Genomic DNA, 24116 nt, shown 5'->3' with positions numbered 1-24116 from the left:
GCTATAACCTACAAATAGCTACAGATCTCCCTTGGGAAGGAGGGGAGATGGGAGGACCTAAAGTAATTTTTCTCTTTCTACAAATTTAAGTATGTTTGAACTCAAGTTGCCAAAATGTTGCTGAAATGAGCTTTATTTTACCTGTACCCCAGGATTTTTGCTCTAGATCTCTTTAGACAGGCTTACCATGATAATGACCCTTCTCCATGTACTAAGTTATATCTGCATTGTTCAAATGTGTGCTTTTATTTTTATGCACTGTTTTCTTTGTAGCTACATATTGTAATGTAAGACCTCCCTCCATCCTTCTTAGAAATAGATTAGCTATAATTATTGACATGTCACTAGATTTAAAGGTAACTAACACTAAAGCATTGGTGTAACATATCATAGACATCCAATAAACATAGGCCCTTAAACTACCACTGCCACCAAACACATTCTTATTCTGTAAAGAAGGAGACGGAATTGAACAGGGAGCAAAATACCTACATGGTTTATTTTTTCTATTTTAAGATGTTAAATAAGATTTTTATTTCAAATATCTGTTAGTAGACTACCAAAGCGTTTGTGCAGTAGTAACCATTATAGCAGATTACTAGATTAGGAGGCAAAAAAAACCGAGGACTCAGTCAGGCTCTGCTAAGAACCAGGTGTGATACATGGTCAGATTATTTAACATCTATGGGTCTCTGCTTCTTCAAGTTTAAAGTCGAAATAATTTATATAGGCACTGACAGTAAAATTAGATATATTAAAGTACTCTCCACAAGTGTACTGATTATACATTTGCAGGAGACAGTTTCTGTAATGTACCCACTAAGCATCTGAAACAAAACAGGCACGGTGATCTACCTATAGCATTAAAAAAAAAAAAAAAAGCTATACATGCATACATACTTTTTTTTTTTTGAGAAAGGGTCTCACTCTGTCACCCAGGCTGGAGTGTAGTGGTGCAATCACGGCTCACTGTAGTCATGAACTCCTGGGCTCAACCAATCCTCCTGCTTCAGTCTCCCAAGTAGCTGGGACTACAGGTGCACAGCACCAAACCTGACTAATTTTTTTGTAGAGATGAGGTCTCCCTATGTTGCCCAGGCTGATCTGGAACTCCTGGGCTCAAGCAATCCTCTTGCCTCAGCCCCCAAAGTGTTGGGATTACAGGCATAAGCCACTGTGCCTGTCCTACATTTTATTTTTGTAAGATTTTTTAAAAAGGAGTCCTACAGCTAGCCAGGTCAACAGAGATAATCTAATCTGTAGCTGATCTAGCCTATAATATTTGGTCCATGAAGGATTATCTTCATATTTTGCAGTCTGGCTTACAAAGTTAAAAAAAAATTTTTTTTTTAATTTGTTGTACTGTTTAAAAAATTAGGAGCAATTAAAAATATCCAGTTCCGGCTTTTCCTGAAAATTAAAAGATGTAGTTACATTGGGCCTGCAATTAGATAAGGAAGTAGTAGACCAAAACAGAGTAGTGGCTGTCCCTTTTACAAGGGCATATACCCTTCTAATACACTCCATGGTTCTACCTGCTCCTAGTCCCTTTATACCAACCAACTTTATTCATTTATATTAAGAAACCCAGTACCCACTGGCAGTCACGCCCCATTTCCCCCCAACCCATCTAGCCCTAGACAAACACTAATAATGATCACTTTTTTTTTTTTTTAAAGAGATGAGGTCTCACTATGTTGCCCAGGCTGGTCTCAAACTCCTGAACTCAAGTGATCCTCCTGCCTTGGCCTCCTAAAGTGCTAGGACAGGCATGAGCCACGGCACCCAGCCTAATAATAATCAATTTTAAAGAAGTTACTAACAAAGTCACTGGGACCACTGGACTATTCAAAACTGATACAAGGCCAGGCACTGTGGCTCATGCCTACAATCCCAGCACTTTGGGAGGCCAAGGCGGTTGGATCCCTTAAGCCCAAGAGTTTGAGACCAGCCTGGGCAACATGGTGAAACTCTGTCTCTACAAAAAATACAAAAATTAGCTGGGTATAGTGATGTATGCCTTAGTCGCAGTTACTCGGGAGGCTGACATTGGGGGGCACTGCTTGAGCCTGGGAAGCGGAGGTTGCACTGAGCCGAGATTGCACCACTGCACTCCAGCCTGGCAACAGAATGAGACTCCGTCTCCAAAAAACTGATACAAAAGAAAATCAGCATTTTCAATCAATTTTATTATCAAAACATTTCTGTACCCCATATTAGGCATAAGGTCACTAAGAACACAAGAAATTCAGTATTATCAGTGAAAGATTAAAGGGTGAAAAATATAGTATACACTTTTCCCCCATAAGAGAACTTATTATTTCAAACTCTAGGGATTCTTCTATCTATAGACTACTGATCTCAACAGAAGACAGATGATACTAGACAACTGCTTAAAACAGCTGCTGCAAAGGAATTAGAATATATGATACTTAATAGAATTCTTAAGGCAAGATGTGAATTTGGGGATATAAATCATGTAAATTATATCCATTTTTAAAAAGTAGTTTTCAAGAAATTGTTTCTGTTTTGAACTGAAAAAAAAAATAGTTTCAAGTTTGTTTATGGTTAAGTAGCTAATGCTTTGCAATTACTACAGTTCCCCTCAAGAGCCCTACAATGAGTCTACTACGTTTTTACATTTGGTGAAAAGCATGAGCAATCACCTAAAAATAAACATAACAAAATTTTAGAACCTAGTTATCTTAAACCAGTGCAAATAAATATAGAGGTTTAATTTTGAAAGACTTCTCAGTAACAGGTGGTAACCAATGTTGGGTTTAAATTCAGTGCTTTATTTTTAAAATCTTGGTCTGACCAAACTGCAGGAAGTTGTCGTTTGCAGATTTTTGTCACATTGCAGTCATAAAACACTTTAAACAAAATATATTTCACGTGTTCAATCAGAAAAATAACTGTTACAATCAGTTTTCATAAATTACAAAGATGACAGAGATTCTTTCAGTCCCTTTGGGAACTGTTGCCACCATGGGACCAGGAATTATTTCCAAAGGAGTGACATCCAGAAAGCAAAGAATGACTAAAACAGTAATTTCATTCATTGTAATCAAAATTATTAACATGTAATTAATTGTGCTACCTGAATAATCTTCCAAGACTTTTTGTGATAGATGGCAATTAGTATCATCTCCCTTTTTACAAATAAAGAAACTGAGGCACAGATAATTTATTCAAAACCATGATATAAATTTGTTTTAGAAAGTGATCACATAGCCATATATTGGCTACATAATTCTATACCACTAGTTTTATCTAATCAAATCTCACATAAGCAAGTGGCTACCTTAAAAGACTGTAATAGACACAGTATCACCCCTCATTGCTGGTGAAATCTCAGTTAGTCTCTTTGGTCTGGATGTTATGCAATATTATTAAGTGGAATTATTAATTCCAGAATCCCAGTGTAACTTTAGTTCGCCTCATAGTAAAACAATCTCATGGCTATGTCTTGCAGCAAAAACAGCAGGAATCACTATAAAAATGTCTCCACAGTTGAGCATCTCAACTTGTCAATAACAGAATTCATTATACCTCCTGACAAAATCTGCCCCTCCACTTCTCTTCTTTGGAAGCGGGGTGAAAATACCATTCATGCAGTCACTTAGAACTAAATGAGAAAGCATCCTAGAGGCCTTCTTCTCCCTTAATCCCAAACCTAATCAACAGATCCAGACAATTTAATCTCCCAAATAATTGCCAAATTTCTCCTCTCCTATCGTCATTCCTACCACCACTGCTCTGGCTATTCAGCCCTGTATCTTCCACCTATTCATTACATATCTCATACCTGTTCTCCTGGCCTCCAGTTATGGCCCCCATCAAACCATCTTCCAGACTGTAGAGACAGCTCACTCTTTTGAAAGCAGTTATAGCAATGCTGCTCCCTTATTTAAAACCCTTCATGGCATCTAATCACCTACACACAGTACAAAGTCCAAACTCCTAAGCACGTCCCACAAATCCTTCTATAATCTAGCCCCTTCCTCGCTCTCCAGTTTAGTCAGCTTCTTAGACCATTTTATTTCTCTGTGCATTCATTCACGTTGTGCTCTTAAGCGGCCTCCTCCATTATCATCAAATTTCCCTTTACCTGTCTACCTCTTACTGATTATAGCAACAAATGAGGTCTTTTCTGGTCTCCTCCAATATGATCAGATGTCCCTTCCGTGTCTGCATCATACCTTTAGCATCTCTCTATTATTACGGTTAATTATGTTAATAATTATTACATGATAATTATTTGACTATGTCTATTTCCCCTAATAAAGTATAATCTCTTTGTGGTCAAGGAATGTGCTTGCCCAGGCAGAGTGGCTCACACCTGTAATCCCAGCACTTTGGGAGACTGAGGCACAAAGATCACTTGAGCCCAGGAGTTTAAGACCAGCCTGGGCAACATATGGAGACCCCATCTCCATAAATAAGTAAATAAATAAAAATTAATGGGGCATGGGGCATGGTGGCACACACCTGTGGTCCCAGCTACTTGGGAGGCTGAGGTGGGAGGATCACTTGAGCCCAGAAGGTTGAGGGTACAGTAAACCATGATGACACCACTGCACTCCAGCCTGGGCGATAGGGTGAGACTTCCTCTCAAAAAAAAAAAAAAAGCAATGTGTCTTATTAGTGTTTTTATACCCAGGTTCTAAAACACTGCCTGGGGCCGAGCTTGGTGGCTCATGCCTGTAATCCCAGAACTTTGGGAGGCCGAGGTGGGTGGATCATTTGAGGCCAAAAGTTCAAGACCAGCCTGGTCAACGTGGCGAAACCCCATCTCCACAAAAAATACAAAAATTATCTGAGAATGTTGGCACATACTCTGTAATCCCAGCTACTCAGGAGGCTGAGACATGAGAATTGCTGGAACCTGGGAGGCAGAGGTTGCAGTGAGCCAAGATTGCACTACTGCACTCCAGCCTGGGCAACAGAGCGAGACTATCTCAGAAAAAAAAAAAAAAAAAACAGTGATTGGAAATAATATTCAATAATTGTTTAATGAATAAATATTCCTACACTATATTAAAACTCTATAAAAGCATTTGATATCATTTGTGGTAACGGGGTGGTAGAAACTATTTATCAGGGTAATTTGATTACTTAGGAAAATTGTGACAGAGATGGTGGTGCCCCAAGTCATTGCTCCTGGGCACCAAAATGATGCAAGTTTGTATTACTCAAATGAATTGATATAGACACAGATATGGTCACAGTTCCAAGAGGAACCTTTATCGAATCTTCAAGAAATATTTTTTGGCCGGGCGCGGTGGCTCAAGCCTGTAATCCCAGCACTTTGGGAGGCCGAGACGGGCGGATCACGAGGTCAGGAGTTCGAGACCATCCTGGCTAACACGGTGAAACCCCGTCTCTACTAAAAAAAAAAAAATACAAAAAGCTAGCCGGGCGAGGTGGCTGGTGCCTGTAGTCCCAGCTACTCGGGAGGCTGAGGCAGGAGAATGGCGTAAATCCGGGAGGCGGAGCTTGCAGTGAGCTGAGATCCGGCCACTGCACTCCAGCCTGGGCGACAGAGCAAGACCCCGTCTCAAAAAAAAAAAAAAAAGAAATATTTTTTGAGAGACTTGTATGAGCTGGGCCCTGTTTGATGCACCGGGAATATAAGTGAACAAAACAGACAAGTTCAGCCAGGCGCAGTGGCTCATGCCTGCCATCCCAACACTTTAGAGGCCGAGGCAGGATTGCTTGAGCCCAGGAGTTTGAGACGTGCCTGGGCAACATAGTGAAACTCATCTCTACAAATAAACAAAATTAGCTGGGCATGGTGGTACGTGCCTGTGGTCCCAGCTACTTGGGCGGCTGAGGTAGGAGGATTTCTTGGGCCTGGGAGTCTGAGGCTGCAGTGAGCCATGATCACGCCACTGCAGTTCAATGTGGACAACAGGGTGACAGAGTAAGACCCTGTCTCCAAAAAAAATCCCAAAAAACAGATAAGGTCACTGCCCTCATGGCACTATTATTTTAATGGGAGGAGATAATAATCAATAAGCGGTAGTTTTAGATGATGATAATCACTACAGAAGAATAAAGCCAAGTGCAGGGCTTACTTTACATTGGATGATCAGAGAAGGCTTCATTCAGAAGGGAACATTTGAGGTGAAACCTGAAATAACATGGCGTCACTTATGTAAAAATCAGGAGGAAGAGGGTTCCACGTGAGCACATTAGCCAAAAGGTGGAAATGAGCATGGCATAATCAAGCCATCAAACACGGAAGGTTGGCTGGCATAGTAGGTGAGAAGGAGAATAGTATAAGAGGAAAGAAAGGTAGGGGCCAGATTATGTAAGGTGTACTGGGCCATATAGAAGTGTCCGAATTTTACTTTTAAGTGAAGTAGGAAGTCATTAGAGGATTTTAAGTGGGGAAAGTATATGCTATGATACATGTCTTTAAAGTTCACTCTCCCATTTCTGTGAGGAATGGATCACAGCAGGTGGGCAAAAGTGGAAAGAGGAAGATCATTTAGGAAGCTACTGCACTGAACTGACAAAAAAAAATGCAGACTTGGAAAAAATGTTTCCTTTCATGAGGGTTAATCAGAATAATGTAAATTTTTTTTTTTTTTTTTTTTTTTTGAGACGGAGTCTCGCTCTGTCGCCCAGGCTGGAGTGCAGTGGCCGGATCTCAGCTCACTGCAAGCTCCGCCTCCCGGGTTCACGCCATTCTCCTGCCTCAGCCTCCCGAGTAGCTGGGACTACAGGCGCCTGCTACCTCGCCCGGCTAGTTTTTTGTATTTTTTAGTAGAGACAGGGTTTCACTGTGTTAGCCAGGATGGTCTCGATCTCCTGACCTCGTGATCCGCCCATCTCGGCCTCCCAAAGTGCTGGGATTACAGGCTTGAGCCACCGCGCCCGGCCAGAATAATGTAAATTAACTGCTAAATTCAGTGTCTGGTATATAAACACTCAACAATATATTATACTATTATTATTAGTTTATACCTACAGAAAACTCTTCTTATTCAACACAATATGAACATCAAAACCCTTGAGACAGTAACTTGGGAGGTATACAATGACCACGTACCCAAAGTTTAAGAAGTAGAACTCTATTATTTATTTAACAAAATGTGTTGAGGATCTACACTGTGCAAATTATAAACTGGTTTGCTGAGCCAGTGTGGGGAAACTGGATTAACAGATCAGTCATCATAGAATATTAGATCTGGAAGGGGTCTAAAAGAGTTCGGCCCCTCATTTTACAAAGGACAAAAGAGCAGCCCAGAGAAAGAAACTGTGGTTCCCCCTAAACTAAAAAGTGATAGGATCATACCTTAGGTTGCCGCAAGTACACACTCTGAATAGCTAAAGATTTTCATTAACAATATAAAACCACAAGTTTTAAATAAAATGCTATCTTAGCAGTACATTAATGTGCTATACTAAGAAAAATGTAATATGTATATAAAGCCCTGGATACAGTGCTTTGTATGGTGCAAACACTCAATAAATGGTTACTACCACTTTCAGCAGCTAAGAAAAAAGTCTGTTTGGTCTTTGGAAGGCTGAGAGCGAGTGTTCTACCTGAGATCAACTACCTGACTTGATGATATGTAGAGCCACAGGAATTTTAATCTAATTCAATTCTTTGATTTTCCAGATGGAAAAAGTGAGGTCTAAAGGGGCTAAATTCAGGAGTTCAACGCTGCGGTGAGCTATTATCATGCTAGTGCGCTACAGCCTGGGTGACAGAGCAAGATCTTTTCTCTAAAAAATAAAGAAAAAACCAAAATCATAATAATAAAGGGACTAAATGACTTGCAAAGCCACCCACAGTGAATTAGAGACAGAGACAGAGCCAAAGCCAACCCACATATAGTGGGTTTCCACTATATGTCACAGATCTGCAGTTTAGCAATAAGGTAGTGTTTCAAACCTTTATAAAAGGGTAACAAGAACATAGCTGCTGTACTGAACTTTTTCATTCCTTTTATTAAGGCCACCAGTGAGCTATGAATTTGACATAAGGAAGAATCACACCAACAATCAGGCTGTGAATATATAATGCATGAGTTAACAACGAAACAGTCTTAGGAACGCAATTCTATCATGGACACCTGATGAATAGATTAGAGTTCACCCGAGCAGCTGTTATATGCACTTCAGTAGAGAGACTACAGAGCCTCTCTACTTGTAGAATACAAATACAAAGAAGATGCTTTAAAACATTTTCCAAAGCACACTTAAAATGTGACAATAGCTGCCGGTCACTAAGAAGCTAAACGAAGATAAACTCTCTCAGCATACAGCAACAGAATGGTTTATTTTAAGCAAAGACTAAAAGGAGTCTAATAAAATTATTGGGAGACCAAGGCTAAAAGCCACAAATGCAGGAAGAGTTGTAGCAACCAATCCAAAAAAGTTTAGCCTTTCACAAAGAGTAGAAAGGCCAGCTGCGGACTGTGGACTCTCAGGTCCTTTTGCATTTAAGATTAGGGTGGCCTTCCCCTAGCCTCGAAATAAAAAATTGTCTCTGAAGCGGAGAGACAAAGAGGCAGGGCATAAAGAGGAATCCAATCTATTTCTTGTAAATTAAATTCAACTCAACAAATATTTCCTGAAAATCTACTATATGCAAGACATTGTGAACGATGCTTGCCTTATCTCAAAGACTTCAAAATTTTATGGGATAAGGGAAGAGAATGGGCTTCCCGGAAGTACACAGCCCAAGGCCGAATAGAAGCGCCGTAAGAGAGGTGCCGCACGGTCAGGGTTATCGGTTCAAAAGCAAGAGGACATTGGGACTCAAGAGTTTAGTCTCCCAAAGTGAGAGAAGTGGCGTTCAGGATAATTGCTGAAGAAAAGGCACAGATATGGGGATGAAAGGTAGGAGAGTAGGTGAACTTTATTTAGGAAGAACCAAGAGGGGCCAACTCCCGGTTCCTTCACAACTGCCAGTTTCCTCCCGCGCTCAGCGGACGTCACGCGCACCCCTGTCCGCGAGCAGGCGCCACGGTTCCGGACCAGACCTACCCCTCCTCTATTCTCCCCTCCCTTTCTCACCTCGGTCCAAACTCCTTGGTCTGCCCTGTCTGAGAAGAGGAGAAGACAATGCCGTCGGGAGTGAGCCCCAAGGCCCGCAACTTAAGAACCCTGTCAACCGGCGAGTCACCGGCGGCGGCCAGGCCGCATCTCCATAGCAACGCCACCAAGCGCCAGTTCGAACGCCCGCGCTGTGGCCCGCGCGACGCCAGTCCCGCACCACCCACCAATGGGCATCCAAGGAATCGATTGACGTTCGTTGACTTTTCCTCTACAAGACCAATCAGAGGTCTGAAGAAGCAGCCGGCGTAGTTCTCAATTTCCGACCTTCAGCCAATCGTTCGGCTTGAGGGAAGATCTCGCGACGTTCTCTGTGATAGACAGGTACACTTGAGGCGGGTCGAAGAGCCTTCTGCCAAATTCTATTGGTAGTCCCAAGCTTAACCGGGCTCTTTTGATTGGCCGGTGTACTTCCAATTTCCGTCCAAGATCCGCCTCCTGCTTCCCTCTGCTTCTGGTGAGTATCGTTAGGGTCTACTTGAATTTAGTTCTCAGTGGAGGAAATGAGCCTTGGAGCGATGGGAATCTGCCTCCGGTCTCTGCAGGGCCCGAGATGGATGTGCCCTCCTCCAGGTTGGCAGTGAGGTGTGGGCAGGCCAGGTCCCATCCGCTCTCAGGACCTCAGTTTTCCTGTCTGCACTGGGAGAAGGGAGGTTCCCTGACCCTGTGAGCCTTGGTTGCCCCCGTCCGAGTGGGGATAGGATGGGTCGTCCAAATCCCAGAGGCGGGAGAGGTCCAGGTTTAGGGCCCAGAGGCCCGGGCGCCGAACCTGACCCTCCCTGGGCCTCAATTTCACTTTGTTGTTACCCGTTAAACCCCGCCTGCTTTCCAAAAGAGATTTTATGTTTTCTAATTGCTTCAATTATTGAATGGGTAATGTCGTGGCAGTTATAGCAGAAGTAAAGAAAGTCGAACGAGAACCCCACCGCCTTAAAAAAAAAAAAAAAAATTGACAGCTTAAAGTGAATGCAGGCCGGGTGCGGTGGCTCACGCTTGTAATCCCAGTACTTTGGGAGGCCAAGGCGGGCGGATCACGAGGTCGGGAGATCGAGACCATCCTGGCTAACACGGTGAAACCCCGTCTCTACTAAAAAAAAAAAAATACAAAAATTGGCCGGGCGTCGTGGCGGGCTCCTATAGTCCCAGCTACTCGGGAGGCTGAGGCAGGAGAATGGCATGAACCCGGGAGACGGAGCTTGCAGTGAGCCGAGATTGAACCACTGCATTCCAGCCTGGGCGACAGAGCGATACTCCGTCTCAAAAAAAAAAAAAAAAAAAAGCAATCAAATTGTCAAATGTAAAACGCTATTATAAAGTCGAGGTTAAGATCAATGATGTTAGGAGTCAGGCAGACCTACATTTGAATCACTACCCAGACATCTCTGAGCCATAGTTCCCTTTCTACTCCTCTGAAAAATGGCAGTAATGCCTCAGCGGGTTGTTGTGAAGATTAAGTGAAATAATGAAGGTAAAGCACTTGACACAACGCCTGGCAAGTAGTAACTTCTTAAAAAATGGTAGCTATTATCCTTATAATAAGAACAGGCAAATACACTGGTCAGTGGGTTGGTGTACTTACTGTTACTGAGTACCCAATTTTGCCCAAAATTAGTCAGTTAAGGGAGAAAAGGTAATTCTTTTTTTTTTTTTTTTTTTTTTTGAGACGGTGTCTCGCTCTGTCGCCCAGGCTGGAGTGCAGTGGCCGGATCTCAGCTCACTGCAAGCTCCGCCTCCGGGTTTACGCCATTCTCCCGCCTCAGCCTCCCGAGTAGCTGGGACTACAGGCGCCCACCACCTCGCCCGGCTAGTTTTTTGTAATTTTTTGTAGAGACGGGGTTTCACCGTGTTAGCCAGGATGGTCTCGATCTCCTGACCTCGTGATCCGCCCGTCTCGGCCTCCCAAAGTGCTGGGATTACAGGCTTGAGCCACCGCGCCCGGCCGAGAAAAGGTAATTCTTACTAATAAGGAAACAAATCCATTCTTCAAGAGATACATTATTTTTCTAGTTTCTATATTAAAAGGAATTTATGCTGTGGGACCTTATAAGGAATATATATACTGTGGTGAACAGTGTTCAGCAGTTTTACAGACAAAATGAAAAGTCATTTCTTTACAACAGAGACGCTTTCTGATGATCTTTTATGACACGTGGGTAAGAATAACTCATATATTTAGTACCTCTGATAATGTCAGACCCTTTCTCTATATATATCATTTATAAACTCCACAACAACCATGAAAAGTAGGTGTTAACTTCATTTTACCAATGAGGAAGTTAAATATCTTGCTCTAAGTAACAACTATTAACTTCAATAGCTAGGCCTTTCTGACTGCATAGACAGCCATGCTTTTCTGTGTTTCTGATTAAAGGAGGATGAAAATGCTTGGAATACCAGATAGATGCAGGGGCAGGTTGGACAGCCTGACCTACCTAAATTGGAGGGAATGTAGGCTGCCGAGGTACCTATGGTAGGAGCTATATCTTGCTCTAATAGAAAATTTTCACCATGGTCTTGGTAGAGAGGGGAGGAGAGAAAAAATTGTTTTAATAAAAATGATTTTAAAAAAGAAAATTCCCACCTTGGGAAATGAAGAAATGGGAAGAGAGGATCACTGAACTTTAGACACATCTGTTCATTTATCTTATGGGTAAACTATAGTACTTCTAATTCAACTTTTCCGGAACAAATGATTCACTTGCACCCCGTCTTCCACCCAGGCACTCAAACCAAAGCCTCTCTCTTTCCCTTGGCTTATGAAACATCTCTCTGTCCCTTAGACAATGAAATTCCAATATTGTCCGTTTTACTTTGAAATATCTCTCAGATTCATCCCTTCCTTTCCTTTCTCACAGCCTCTGCCTTGATCTAACTAGAATCATTTGTTAACTGGTCTGTTGCAGTGGACTTGTAACTGGTTAATCTCTCTGCTTCCAGTCTGTCGTAATTCATTCCCCACCTTGCTTGCAGCTAGAATGTCTTTGTAAAATGTCAGTCTGACCAAATTATATCCTTGCCTAAGACCAGTCAGAGGCTTCATTGCCTACAGAATATAAACCAAGCTGTTTACCAGTGAGATGTCATTTTGCGCTTGACGGTGTTGCCCACACTCCTCCCTTTGCTGGCAGTGCCTTGCATCTGCCTCCCTTCTGCCTGGTAAACTAGCGACCCATCAGAATCCTTATGGGGTACCTCGTTAACCTAAAGATGCTTCTTTGCTGCTTTTCCATCTTATGTTGCACAAAACACACTGTAACTTGTCTATTGGAATGTCTTCCACCTTCACTAGTCTGTGAATCTCTAGGAAGTTGGTGCTTTGTAGTATTCAGCTTCATATCTATCTGTCAATCCTTCACGCTGTTTGTCGCATGGGATACGCACAACAGATATGAGATGAGTCAACAAAACCCCTTTAGGGTTTTTGTTTACTCCTAAAGGCTTTTGAACCCCTAAAGGCTTCAGGCTTTAATGTTACAATTCCCCAAGTTAGCTTTCTAGAATTGTACAGCAGATGGCACTAATAGGCTGCTTAACAAATCCCCTTCACTAAGAATGATTTTTGTCCCAACCTTGTCTGACTTTGGCCTTATCCTAGAAGCCAATATTTATGCCATTATAGGTAAAATCTCCTGTTTCCTCCCTCAGCCAACAGCAAAAATAGAAAAATGACTCAGCAGCTTCATCTCTGCAAGAAGAATGGAGTGGCAGATGTCCAGGGAAAGGTGCATTTGAGGGAATATTTTCTTTGTCTCAATTTATTCATGGTAGTTGGGGCTTTTCTTTTGCATTTCTTTCTTTTTTCTTCTCTTCCTTTTGCTATTGTTCTCACAAGAAAGAGCTTTACTCATGGGTGGGTGCCTCATTTCTGTCCACTCCAAAAGGGAAGAAAGAAACTGGCAAATTGGAGAAAAGATGATTATGATGTGGGAGGTGAAGGACTAGTCACATAGAATTGCAGTCACATAGAACTGCTTGTGGGCAGGCAAACAGTTGGCCTTCCTCCTCATTTGGAGGAGGGCCTGGGCAAATTTTGTGGACACTAGTGCCCTAAGTTAAGTGGAACATGTGGTTTTAGGTTCCTGCTTCCCAGAAAAGAGGAGAGGACACATAGAAACCCTTATGAGACAGGTGGTATTAGGAGCCTGAGGCTACATTTTACCCCTCCTTCAGAGTCTCCTTCAGATACCAGGACTTAACATCTACGGCCCTCTCCCCACCAGCTAAAACCTTTTTGGTGGAAATGATCCCAGCTTGACATCTTAACCTCCAAATGAATATAGATTAAAGACTGGGAATTTGGGGCCAGGCACGGTAACTTGCACCAGTAATCCCAGCACTTTGGGAAGCCAAAGTGGGAAGATCGTTTAAGGCCAGGACTTCAAGACTAGTTTGGTCAGCATAGCAAGACCCCATCTCTACAGAAAAAGTGTTTTTAAAATTTAGCCAGATGTGATGGCTCCTGCTTGTAGTCCTAGCTATCCAGGTGGCTAAGACAGGAAAATTCCTTGAGCCCAGAAGGGATGCAGTGAGCCCTGAGACTGCAGTGAGCTGTGATCATACCGTTGCCCTCCAGCCAGGATGACACAGAGAGACCCTATAAAAAAAAAAAAAGACTGGGAATTTTGAAACTGGAAATGATTTTATAAATCGTTTGTGTCTGTCCTCTCTCAGGGCCATTTGTGTCCTAAGCCCTACTCTTTCATGGTGAACAGAGCTATGATAGGGACAAAAATTATAGACTTTGGAGTTAGACTTACTTGGATTGAGATCCCACCATTTACAGACCAGCTATGCCCTTGTGCAAGTATTTTAACCTTTTAAAATAATATCAGTGTCCTTGTAAACTGGATACAATAATGCTTCTCTTGAAAGGTCGTTTTGAGCTTTAGAAACAATAGTTGTCAAAAGTTTTGCACAGTATAGCTGGTAGAGTGTATATAGATGCTTAATTGATAACACGGCATGAAATGCTGTTTTTGCTAAAGGGATATTAGACTATGGAGAACAGGTCAGAGGGAAAATTTTGAGAGCTCTACCTGTACCTAAAATTACATTTCTGAGGGCTTTTTACAGTTACTCTGATTAATTTGATGAAAATATTGAAACAAACAGCATAGCCATGTATTTGTAAATTCTTTTTTTGGTACCTAGGTCCCGAACCTCCTAGGCTCTGAGGGAATTATATATATGGAGAAAGCCAAGAATATTTTTCCTTAGCTTCTGGAACCTTCTGATGACATTGAGGGTTTTTTGGTTCAGGTTTTTTCTAACCACCTCAGGCACTCTGCCACTTTTTTGAAGTGTGAATTGCCTGCTGTCAGCCTGGAGTTCTCACCTCCGCAATCCTGGCTGCAGGCATATTTGCATATTGGATGCTGTGTTATTTAACCCCCTGAGATTTGAATCCACTTGGAGTCTGTGTGTGAAAGCTGGCTACTTTCAAACCCGTGGACAGTTTCAGCTTTGTGGTCTCTAGAAAAACAGAAAACCCCCAACAATAGCTCCATTCACTTTTATGTAAATGGCACTCTTCAGGAAAACACTGGGCTATTTCCCAGGGCCCCAGAACATACTCAAACATTTGTTTGAGTGGGAGGTGGGGAGAGAGTTCTTTTGAGTCAATGAACATCTGTTCAGAACTGCTGTGCTGGGTCCCAAGAAAACAGCTTATAATCTGGCTCTTCCCCGCCAGAGGTAGCAGCAGAGATTTACTATACTAGGTATATGCGCTTGTGGTGGCGTAGTTTAGCTACGCTGGATTCCCAGTATCCTTCCCATCTGCTTCCAGGTGAGGATTGTCCACAAGAAAATTTCGTGAGAGATTTGGAAAGCTGAATTGAAGTAGCAGCCGGTACACTGTGAAGGACAGAGCTGGGTCTGTATACTGTGAAGGACAGAGCAGGGTACCAGGCATGGTGGCAGTGCCTGTACTTTCTCTCTGATCTGCTGGCTCACCTTGTTGGTGAAGGTCATCACACAGCCCCCAGCACCCCCAGCTCCTACTGAATTTCCTTCTTCAGCTCCTCTGAGTCCTGGGCCGTGTGTGTGCAGTCAGCTTTGTAGCAGAGGGCTCCAGCTTCTCCAGATCACCTGAGTCGCTGAGCTTGGGGCCAGTGAAAGGAAGCTGTGGGTTTCAGTTTGTCCTCATGAGTTCCAGTTGTCCTTGTAGATCCCAGTTTGTTCTCAGAGGTTCCAGCAGTTTGTCTTTGTTCTCTTCCACCTCACATCCAGTTTTCTTCCCAACTGCTGGCCTCACAGACTTCAGGCCCAACACCAGGTGCAGAGGCGACAGAGTTGCATGGATTTCTCCGCCAACTTCTAAAGATACACAATGTCTACTCCTTATAATAAATCTTTAGTTTTCTGTCACTCATAGCATTTGCTTCCCTGATTGAACTTTTAAGTTTGTTCAAGCCATGTTAAGGACGCAGAACATGGAGTGATTAGAAGCCAGAAAGCTTCACAAAGGAGGTGACAGCTGAGCTGCTTCTGACGAGTAGGAGGTTGTGTGTATAGAGTGGGTAGGTGGAATTCTAGAGAATAGTTGGCTCAAGTCAAGCAATTGAAAGAGCAGTGAGGAGTTCTGTATTTCTAGAAGAACTGTTCTTTCCATGGGTCCAGAATATAGGTGGAGAATGAGCATCTGATCCTAGCTCTTCTGGCCCCATTGAGATGAACTGTTAGCTGATATGATTCTTAGATGTGGTCATCCCTAATATACTGGCATCCACTGAAATACATTCTTGCTAGGGTATACCCTTGTCACTACCCTAAGATTCCTCCCCCACCCCACTGCTGCTCTCCTCTCCCCAGTGGTTCCATGTGGCCATCGCAGACTTGTCTTTCTTGGCTCCCCATGTAGGCATCTTTGCTTGTCCACGCTGTGCTGATGGTGGCAGTGATATGGAGTTCCTGTCTTAGGCAGGGTACTGTGCCCTCTAGTCTTGGATCCCTAAGCTTATTTAGGGGTTCTAACATTCTTTCCATGGGACCTGAGGCAGGAGCAAGGTACCCTACATCTATAACTTTCTAATGCTTTTTGAGCATCTTTGTAGGGAGGGCATGGGATCAGCTACCTGTTTCTGCCTCAGCCATGGACCAATAATATGAAATCCTTGTTCACCAGTTCTACAGTGATGGGGTGCTTCCTTTTGGCTTCTGGAATGGGGTAAGATCTTGGCACAAATAGGGAGTCCAGGAAAATAGAACATGGTGTTTAATGAAAGCCTACCACTTTATATATGATTCTGTAAACTCAAACAGGGATTTCATGATACATACTATTCAGAACTATCTTCTTTTCATGTGTCTAAAAATTTTTCTTACAAGCAGCACATTAGGCTTGACCTAATTTTTTTTTTCTTTTTCTTTTATTTTTGAGACAAGGTCTCACTGTATTGCCCAGGCTGGAGTACAGTGGTGCAAACATGGCTCACCGCAGCCTCAACCTTCCAGGCTCAAGCAATCTTCCCACCTTGGCCTCCCAAGTAGCTGGAACTACAGGTGCATGCCACCACACCTGGCTGATTTTTTTCTATTCTTTTGTAGAGATGAGGTCTCACTATGTTGTCCAGGCTGGTCTCGAACTCTGGGACTCAGGCAATCCTCCTGCCTCAGCCTCCCAGAATGCTGAGATTAAAGGCATGAGCCACTGAACCCAGCCTCGACCTCATTTTTTTAATGGCTTCATGCTATTTCATCATATAGATATACTATACTTTTTGCCCATTCCCATATTGATGGATATTTGTTTCTGGCTCTTTTCCTTTTTGATATTGCAAACAAAGTTGTAGTGAACATCGTTGTGTGTACATCTTAAACCTATATTTCTTTTTTTTTTTTTTTTTTTTGAGACAGAGTTTTGCTCTGTCGCCCAGACTGGAGTGCAGTGGCCGGATCTCAGCTCACTACAAGCTCCACCTCCTGGGTTTTACGCCATTCTCCTGCCTCAGCCTCCCGAGTAGCTGGGACTACAGGCGCCCGCCACCTTGCCCGGCTAGTTTTTTGTATGTTTTTAGTAGAGACGGGGTTTCACCGGGTTAGCCAGGATGGTCTCAATCTCCTGACCTCGTGATCTGCCCGTCTGGGCCTCCCAAAGTGCTGGGATTACAGGCTTGAGCCACTGTGCCTGGCCTTAAACCTATATTTCTTATGTGAGAGTGGCTAGAAATGGTATTGCTGACTCTTAGGGAATGTGCATTTTATGTTTTGATAATTATTATCAAATTGCCCTCCTAAGGGGATATGCTAATCTACTTTTCTACCAACGGTATATGAGAGCACAGATCATTTCAGAAATCCCCTTTCAGATTATTTCCAATCCTTAAAAACTTTTGTTACAGGTTTGGAAAAGCTTGGAAAGATCTTGGTGTTGGGTTTGGTTTTTGGTGAGAAACTGCTATTCTCTAGAGTAACGTTACCATCTGTTGGCAGTCCTGAGAATTGCCCTGGAGTAGGTTTCTGTTTGGGCCTGATTTTTATGCCTTTGACAGCTGCAAACTCATCCTGATTGAGCACCAGCAAAGGGGCCATGGAGGATAGCAGCTCCTGCTCCAGCCGCCCTCTCTGCATCAGCTCTGCTACCCCCGGGCACCAGCAGTGTCAGGCAATGGTGGCATGTGCCTGTATTGCCAGCTGCTTGGGAGGCTGAGGGGAAGGACCACTTTCTTTTTTTTTCTTTTTTTTTTTTTTTGAGACAGAGTCTTGCTGTGTCGCCAAGCTGGAGTGCAGTGGTCCGATCTCGGCTCACCACAACCGCAACCTCCACCTCCCGGGTTCAGGCGATTCTCCTGCCTCAGCCTTCCGAGTAGCTGGGGTTACAGGCACGTGCCACCACGCCCGGCTAATTTTTGTAGTTTTAGTAGAGACAGGGTTTCACCATGTTGGCCAGGATGGTCTCGATCTCTTGACCTCATGATCCACCCGGGGGGAGGACCACTTCTGTCTGGGAGTTTGAGGCCATTCTAGGCAACATAGTGAGTCCCTGACTCTTAAAACAAAAAATGGATAAAATAAAAGACTAAAAAAGTATCAGGCTGGGCATGGTGGCTCATGCCTATAATCCCAACACATTGGGAGGCTGAGGTAGGTGGATCACTTCCTGGGCAATGTAGTGAGACCCTGTCTCAAAAACTCAACGAAATATTTTTTTCATATGAAGTTACCCTCCTCCGTAGATGACCTCTGCATTGTCAGAAACCACATTGTTGGTGGGCTGTGCGCTTCAGGGGCTCAGGATATGGGCTGGGGCAAATGGGGTTACGGGTTTGATGATAAAACTTGTACTGCCTCTCTCCCGTACTGCCTCTCTCCCATTTCCAGCATCTCTCTTGTTTCAGTGCGTTTGCTTCTGAGGATCTCCAGTGTCATAACAAACGCATGCCAGCCCTGTTTTACAGGGAGCCCTGGAGGTGTTGGAATAGAGGCCACATTGAACTACCACATTGAGGGTAGTTGCCAAGGTCCTGCAGTTACACACAAAGGTCAGTCTCTGATTCCTGGATGCCCTCCATTGGTCCTGGGCATGCTGCCTTTTTCTGTGGGCTATGAGATCACAGTTAGCTAGTCTGCGCTACTGTCCAGCACCAGATTGCTACCCCCCAGTATGGAGCTTCCTATTTTGTGTAACTTCCCAATATTCTGTATCTTCTTTGTTAAGTCCTTAGGATAAGACCATGGCCCTGAGAGCATGTGGCTTGATCATCTTCCGAAGATGCCTCATTCCCAAAGTGGACAACAATACAATTGAGTTTTTACTGCTGCAGGCATCAGATGGCATTCATCACTGGACTCCTCCCAAAGGTAGACGCCAGAGGGGCCAGCTCTTGGGAAACTGCCAAGTGCTGCTCAGAAATCTACCCAGCCAGGCCCTCCCCAAGGCCTGATTCCCAGTGACTATGTAGCAAAAGGGGGTAGGGAAGGTAGCAGCCTTGAACCTTTCTACATACAAGGTCTCTAGACCAGGCCAGAGTAGAGTTGGAAATAGAATTCTGTGACTGAATTCCAGGGTAGAAACAGCACCTGGTGTTTTTATGAGTATCATTCACCAGCTCTCCAACCTCTGTGGTGAACAGCTGGGTAAGAGAAAAGCCAGTGGGCAGGGAATTGGGGACCTTGAGGTTGACTGAGCTATGTGCCCACCTCTCTGAGCTTTGGGTTTTTCATCAAACAAGGGCTTGTTCATCAAACAAGGGCTTGATTAGAAAATCCTAAGTTTTGGGGCAGGCACATGCCTATAATCCCAGCACTTTTGGAGGTCGAGGTGGGCAGATTGCTTGAGCCCAGGAGCTCGAGACCAGCCTGGGCAAAATGACAAAACCCTGTCTCTACAAAAAATACAAAAATTAGCCAGGCATGGTGGTGCACACCTGTAGTCCCAGCTACTCAAGAGGCTGAGGTTAGAGAATAACTTCAGCTCGACAGATCAAGGCTGCAGTGAGCTGAGATCGTGCCATAGCACTCCAGCCTGGACAACACAGCCTGTCTCAAAAAAAAAAAAGAAAGAAAATCCTAAGTTTTCTTCTAGCCTGTCTCTGATTTCGTTTGATCAATTTCCTTTGACTCCTAGTTCAGTGTCCCTATCATTAGGTTTTTCTTTTTATTTATTTATTTATTTATTTTGAGATGAAGTCTCACTTTGTCTCCCAGGCTGGAGTGCAGTGGCGCAATCTCAGCTCACTGCAACCTCCACCTCCCAGGTTCAAGCAATTCTCCTGCTTCGGCCTCCCAAGTAGCTGGGATTACAGGCACCCGCCACCACGCCCGGCTAATTTTTGTATTTTTAGTAGAGGCGGGGTTTCACCATGTCGGCCAGGCTAGTCTCAAACTCCTGACTTCAGGTGATCTGCCCGTCTGGGCCTCCCAAAGTGCTAGGATTACAAGCGTGGGCCACCGCACCCGGCCCGGTTTTTCTTTTGAACTAAACACAGAGAGTGTGACTTCTACAGTGTTTCTGAACATAGTTGTATTTTGAGTTGGAGCATAGAGAAGTTGGGCTCCCTGATCATAGATTCATCTGCAGATTGTGGCAGGAGTGGAGGAGTGAGGGGATGGGCAGGGCCTTCTTAGACCAGGAGGCTGTAAAGATTATGGAGATCTTGGGATTGCAGCTTGACCAGCTAGCTACCTGTGCCTTGAGTCTATCACTCAGCACTGAGGGTGGAGTTGGCCAAGTCTCCAGAGGAAAGAACAGTGAAGACTACTTGGCCTTAGGCCAAGCCAAGATCTGTTTGTAAGCTGGCCAGTTTTCATCCACCAGTACTCCTGACCCCACCTCTAAGAGTAAGAAAGCTGCAGTAATTTAGTCCTGAAAGAGAAGCCAGGCTGTGTGGGCAGAAATGGGAAAAAGGAGCCCTTCTTAGCTGAGGCCATTGGGATGGTTTGAGTTGGGAGGGACAGACTGTGGCTCAGGTGCCTGCAGGAATGAGGAATAGCTCTCAGACAGAAGGAAGCAGGGACTTTATTTTTTAAATTATTTTGTTATTATTATTATTATTTTATAGAGACAGGGTCTTACTGTATTGCCCAGGCTGGTCTTGAACTCCTGGGCTCAAGTGATCTGCCCAGTTGGTCTCCCAAAGTGCTGGAATTATAGGCGTGAGCCACCACACCTGGCCGAAAGCAGGGACTTTAAAAGGGAGTGGGGTTAGAAGGGTTGGACAAAGATCCAGGATTGAAGGAAAATAAGGAAATGGGAACCAGAAATAAACTTTGCATGTTTGAGTTGTACTGGGGAGAAACAAGGTGAAAAAAGAGACAGAAGCTTCACAAATACTATGAATAGGAATAGTCACACTTGTCTCCAGATCACCTGAGTCACACTGCCTTGTTCCTCTCTCTACCTGATGTCAGTGGACCTCTCCTAATCCTTTCCTGCTTCAGCAGAAGCTACCCTGTTAATTGACACTGATGGGCAGAATACTGAATAGATGCCCCTGGGAGGGGTGTGCTCAGGGACTTCCATACACTTCTGAGGGGAGGTAGGACGTCCAGAATCAGTATCACCCGTCACTAGCAGCATCCCTCCCATCTTGCTCCCCCGATGCATTACCTATCTTTGTGTACACCACTATAGGAGGTGCTTGTGCAGAGAAAATTCCCTAGAAGCTGTAAGCTAGAATGGTTTTTTTTTTTTTTTTTTGAGGCGGAGTCTCGCTCTGTCTCCCGGACTGGAGTGCAGTGGCCGGATCTCAGCTCACTGCAAGCTCCGCCTCCCGGGTTTACGCCATTCCCCTGCCTCAGCCTCCCGAGTAGCTGGGACTACAGGCGCCCGCCACCTCGCCCGGCTAGTTTTTGTATTTTTAGTAGAGACAGGGTTTCACCGTGTTAGCCAGGATGGTCTCGATCTCCTGACCTCGTGATCCGCCCGTCTCGGCCTCCCAAAGTGCTGGGATTACAGGCTTGAGCCACCGCGCACGGCCTAGAATGGTTTTTAAGTACTAAGTTTCTGGGTTTTTTTGTTTGTTTGTTTGTTTGAGACGAGTCTCCCTGTGTTGCCCGAGCTGGAGTACAATGGCACAATCTCGGCTCACTGCAACCTCTGTCTCCCGGGCTCAAGTGATTCTCCTGCCTCAGCCTCCCAAGTATCTGGGATTACAGGCGCCCGCTACCACGCCCAACTCATTATTATATTTTTAGTAGAGACAGGGTTTCACCATGTTGGCCAGGCTGGTCTCAAACTCCTGACCTCGGATGATCCACCCTCCTCGGCCTCCCAAAGTGCTGGGATTACAGGCATGAGCCACTGCACCCGGCCCCTGGGGAGTTTTTTGTGCAGCAACTGGCTCTGGGCATTGTAGACCCCTGGGAAGGAGGAGGTCCCCCATCTCCAAACCAAGGAGGGAACAACTGAGAGATTCTGCTCCCCATGAGCCTGTGAGCCAGGAGGCCTCCCTAGAAACTTACTGGAGCCAAGTGTAGACAGAGTCTGCCAGACCCTTCCCAGTCCTTACCCCTTCTGGGGAAGCTGAGGATTTGTGGGAGGGGCCTAGAGGTAAAACTGAGAGCTGCTCCAGCCTGCAGAGCTTCAAGTTCTCCCACAGCAGTTTCTTGGCAGCTGTCTTCTTGGGTTTGGGTGTTGCTAACACATTTTCTTAGAAGTGGTTCTCAGCTGGCCCTTAGTCTAAGTTCCCATCAAGGGTTTCCCTATGAAACTGAAATCTGGCCTTGCCCAGTAAGAAAGAGGAAAACAATTTGGAAAAAGCCTGGTAGCTTCATGGAAACAGCTGCTCATTCAGCTGTGCAGGGTTTTGAGCCTGTCTTTTGGCCCTGGAATGTCAGGGTCCACCTGCAGACAATGTTAAGTCCTCACTGGATTGTAGGCAAAGTACTTCCTCGTCAGCTAACTTCCATTTGTTAAGAAGGGACTTCCCCCTCCTTGGAAAAGGTCACTTTAAGGTCTCCAATAGAAAAGCAATTCCTTAGAGCGTGGGATGAAGAAAGTTCCAAAGAATAAGAAAACAGACATCTGAAGAAGGTCATCTCATACCATCAAAGAGCAGTATTCTAAACCTGACTTGCTATACACATGGCCTGTTTCACTCTCTGCAGAGAAGATGGAGTGGGGAGGTGGGATTGCTCAAACCCCAAGAACTAGACACTACCTGCCCTGTACCCCCTTCCCAGGCATGTTAGGATATTGCCAATCTCCAGGCTTCCTTCAGCCTAGGAACACCTAGAAAAGTCACTGAATGGCTGGGTGTGGTGGCTCATACCTGTAATCTCAGCACTTTGGGAGGCTGAGGCAGGAGGATGACTTGAGGCCAGGAGTTTGAGACCAGCCTGGGAAATATAGTGAGACTCCATATTTACCAAATAAATAAATAAATAAGTAAACAAAAAATTAGCTGGGCATGGTGGCACATGCCTGTTGTTCTAACTACTCAGGAGGCTGAGGTGGGAGGATCACTTGAGCCCAGGAATTCAAGGCTGCGGTGAGCTGATTGCACTACTGCACTCTGGCCTGGGCAACAGAGTGAGTCCTTGTCTCAAAAAATATATATATATTGTCTGGAAAATCCAGCTTTGGGAACTTTGGAAGATTTCCTCCTCCTTTTCTTCCTATTTTCTCCTAACTAGGTCATGTGGAACCAGGAGAGGATGACTTGGAAACAGCGCTGAGGGAGACTCGAGAGGAAGCGGGCATAGAAGCAGGCCAGCTGACCATCATTGAGGGGTTCAAAAGAGAACTCAATTATGTGGCCAGGAACAAGCCTAAAACAGTCATTTACTGGCTGGCAGAGGTGAAGGACTATGATGTGGAGATCCGCCTCTCCCATGAGCACCAAGCCTACCGCTGGCTGGGGCTGGAGGAGGCCTGCCAGTTGGCTCAGTTCAAGGAGATGAAGGCAGCACTCCAAGAAGGACACGAGTTTCTTTGTTCCACAGAGGCCTGAGCTGACTGGAGCAGAGTGATTTGCTTCAGTAGGATCCTTGTGAGCCTTCTAAGATGAAGCCACCCTCAGGTCCAGGGAAGGTTGTGCTAGTATTTGGCTCATCACAGCCAAGAGCAGATAGATTTGTGACATCGGCTCAACTCCCAGATGAGAGCAAGCAAAAATCTTGGCTGGGTGGAAAGGAAGGCAAAGAGTAAAAATAAAAAAGGCCAAGCCCAGTAAGTGTACCTTGTACTTTATAAATAAACTGCAGGCAGCTCAAGGTTGTCCTTCTAACCTGTTGTGTTTATTTCTTCGACTTTTGGCATTGGTGGGAAGAAGAAAGCTGAAGTGAATCAGAGTTCTGACCTTAACCAGAGGGAACTCTGTGTCCATACAGTATCCCCAGAGAACTTAAGGGTTAGGGATTCCAAATGGAAGAGACCCAGCACTGCCAGGATGGCTCTCTCGCCTCTGGAATGCCAAGCACACCCACCCCATCCCCACCAGTGGCCCTGAGACTTTGTGACTCATAGTCAGGATTTCCAAGTGAGTGGGACTGCAGTGCAGGAATTGGGTCTGTTCTACTCACTAATACATCTTTCACCAGCACCAGGCACATATGTTGTAAGTACTCAGTAAATATTACCTTAAATAGGGCTGGGCACG

At 44.6% G+C, this 24116-nt stretch overlaps 2 protein-coding genes across 6 annotated transcripts in view; one reads left to right on the top strand and one right to left on the bottom strand.

Moving 5' to 3' along the window:
- The window catches only part of KIF24 (kinesin family member 24), a 79380-nt gene extending 69844 nt beyond the window's left edge, over positions 1 to 9536 (bottom strand). Inside the window, exon 1 of the mRNA XM_033238281.1 lies at positions 9037 to 9536. The gene's annotated coding sequence lies outside the window, so the exon portion shown is untranslated. The remainder of the gene's footprint in view (positions 1 to 9036) is intronic.
- On the top strand, positions 9398 to 23744 carry NUDT2 (nudix hydrolase 2). 5 transcript variants are annotated; one of them, XM_033238291.1, is made up of 5 exons: positions 9516 to 9532; positions 12721 to 12797; positions 18414 to 18557; positions 18734 to 18876; positions 23152 to 23744. In XM_033238291.1, the coding sequence occupies exons 4-5, from the start codon at positions 18750 to 18752 to the stop codon at positions 23466 to 23468; spliced, it is 444 nt and encodes a 147-aa protein (XP_033094182.1). In that variant the 5' UTR covers positions 9516 to 9532; positions 12721 to 12797; positions 18414 to 18557; positions 18734 to 18749; the 3' UTR covers positions 23469 to 23744. The 5 variants fall into 5 exon arrangements, with proteins under 5 accessions (XP_033094178.1, XP_033094181.1, XP_033094182.1 ...); XM_033238287.1 differs by lacking the exon at positions 12721 to 12797 and having other exon boundaries at positions 9398 to 9532; positions 18397 to 18557; XM_033238290.1 differs by lacking the exon at positions 12721 to 12797 and having other exon boundaries at positions 9405 to 9532.
- The last annotated feature ends 372 nt before the right edge of the window (positions 23745 to 24116 follow it).

This window comes from Trachypithecus francoisi, unplaced genomic scaffold (assembly GCF_009764315.1).
Source record: "Trachypithecus francoisi isolate TF-2019V2 unplaced genomic scaffold, Tfra_2.0 Lachesis_group16, whole genome shotgun sequence".
Classification (NCBI taxonomy): Eukaryota; Metazoa; Chordata; class Mammalia; order Primates; family Cercopithecidae; genus Trachypithecus; species Trachypithecus francoisi.
Note: the sequence above shows the minus strand (reverse complement) of the source record. Positions and strands in the feature narration are given on the sequence as shown.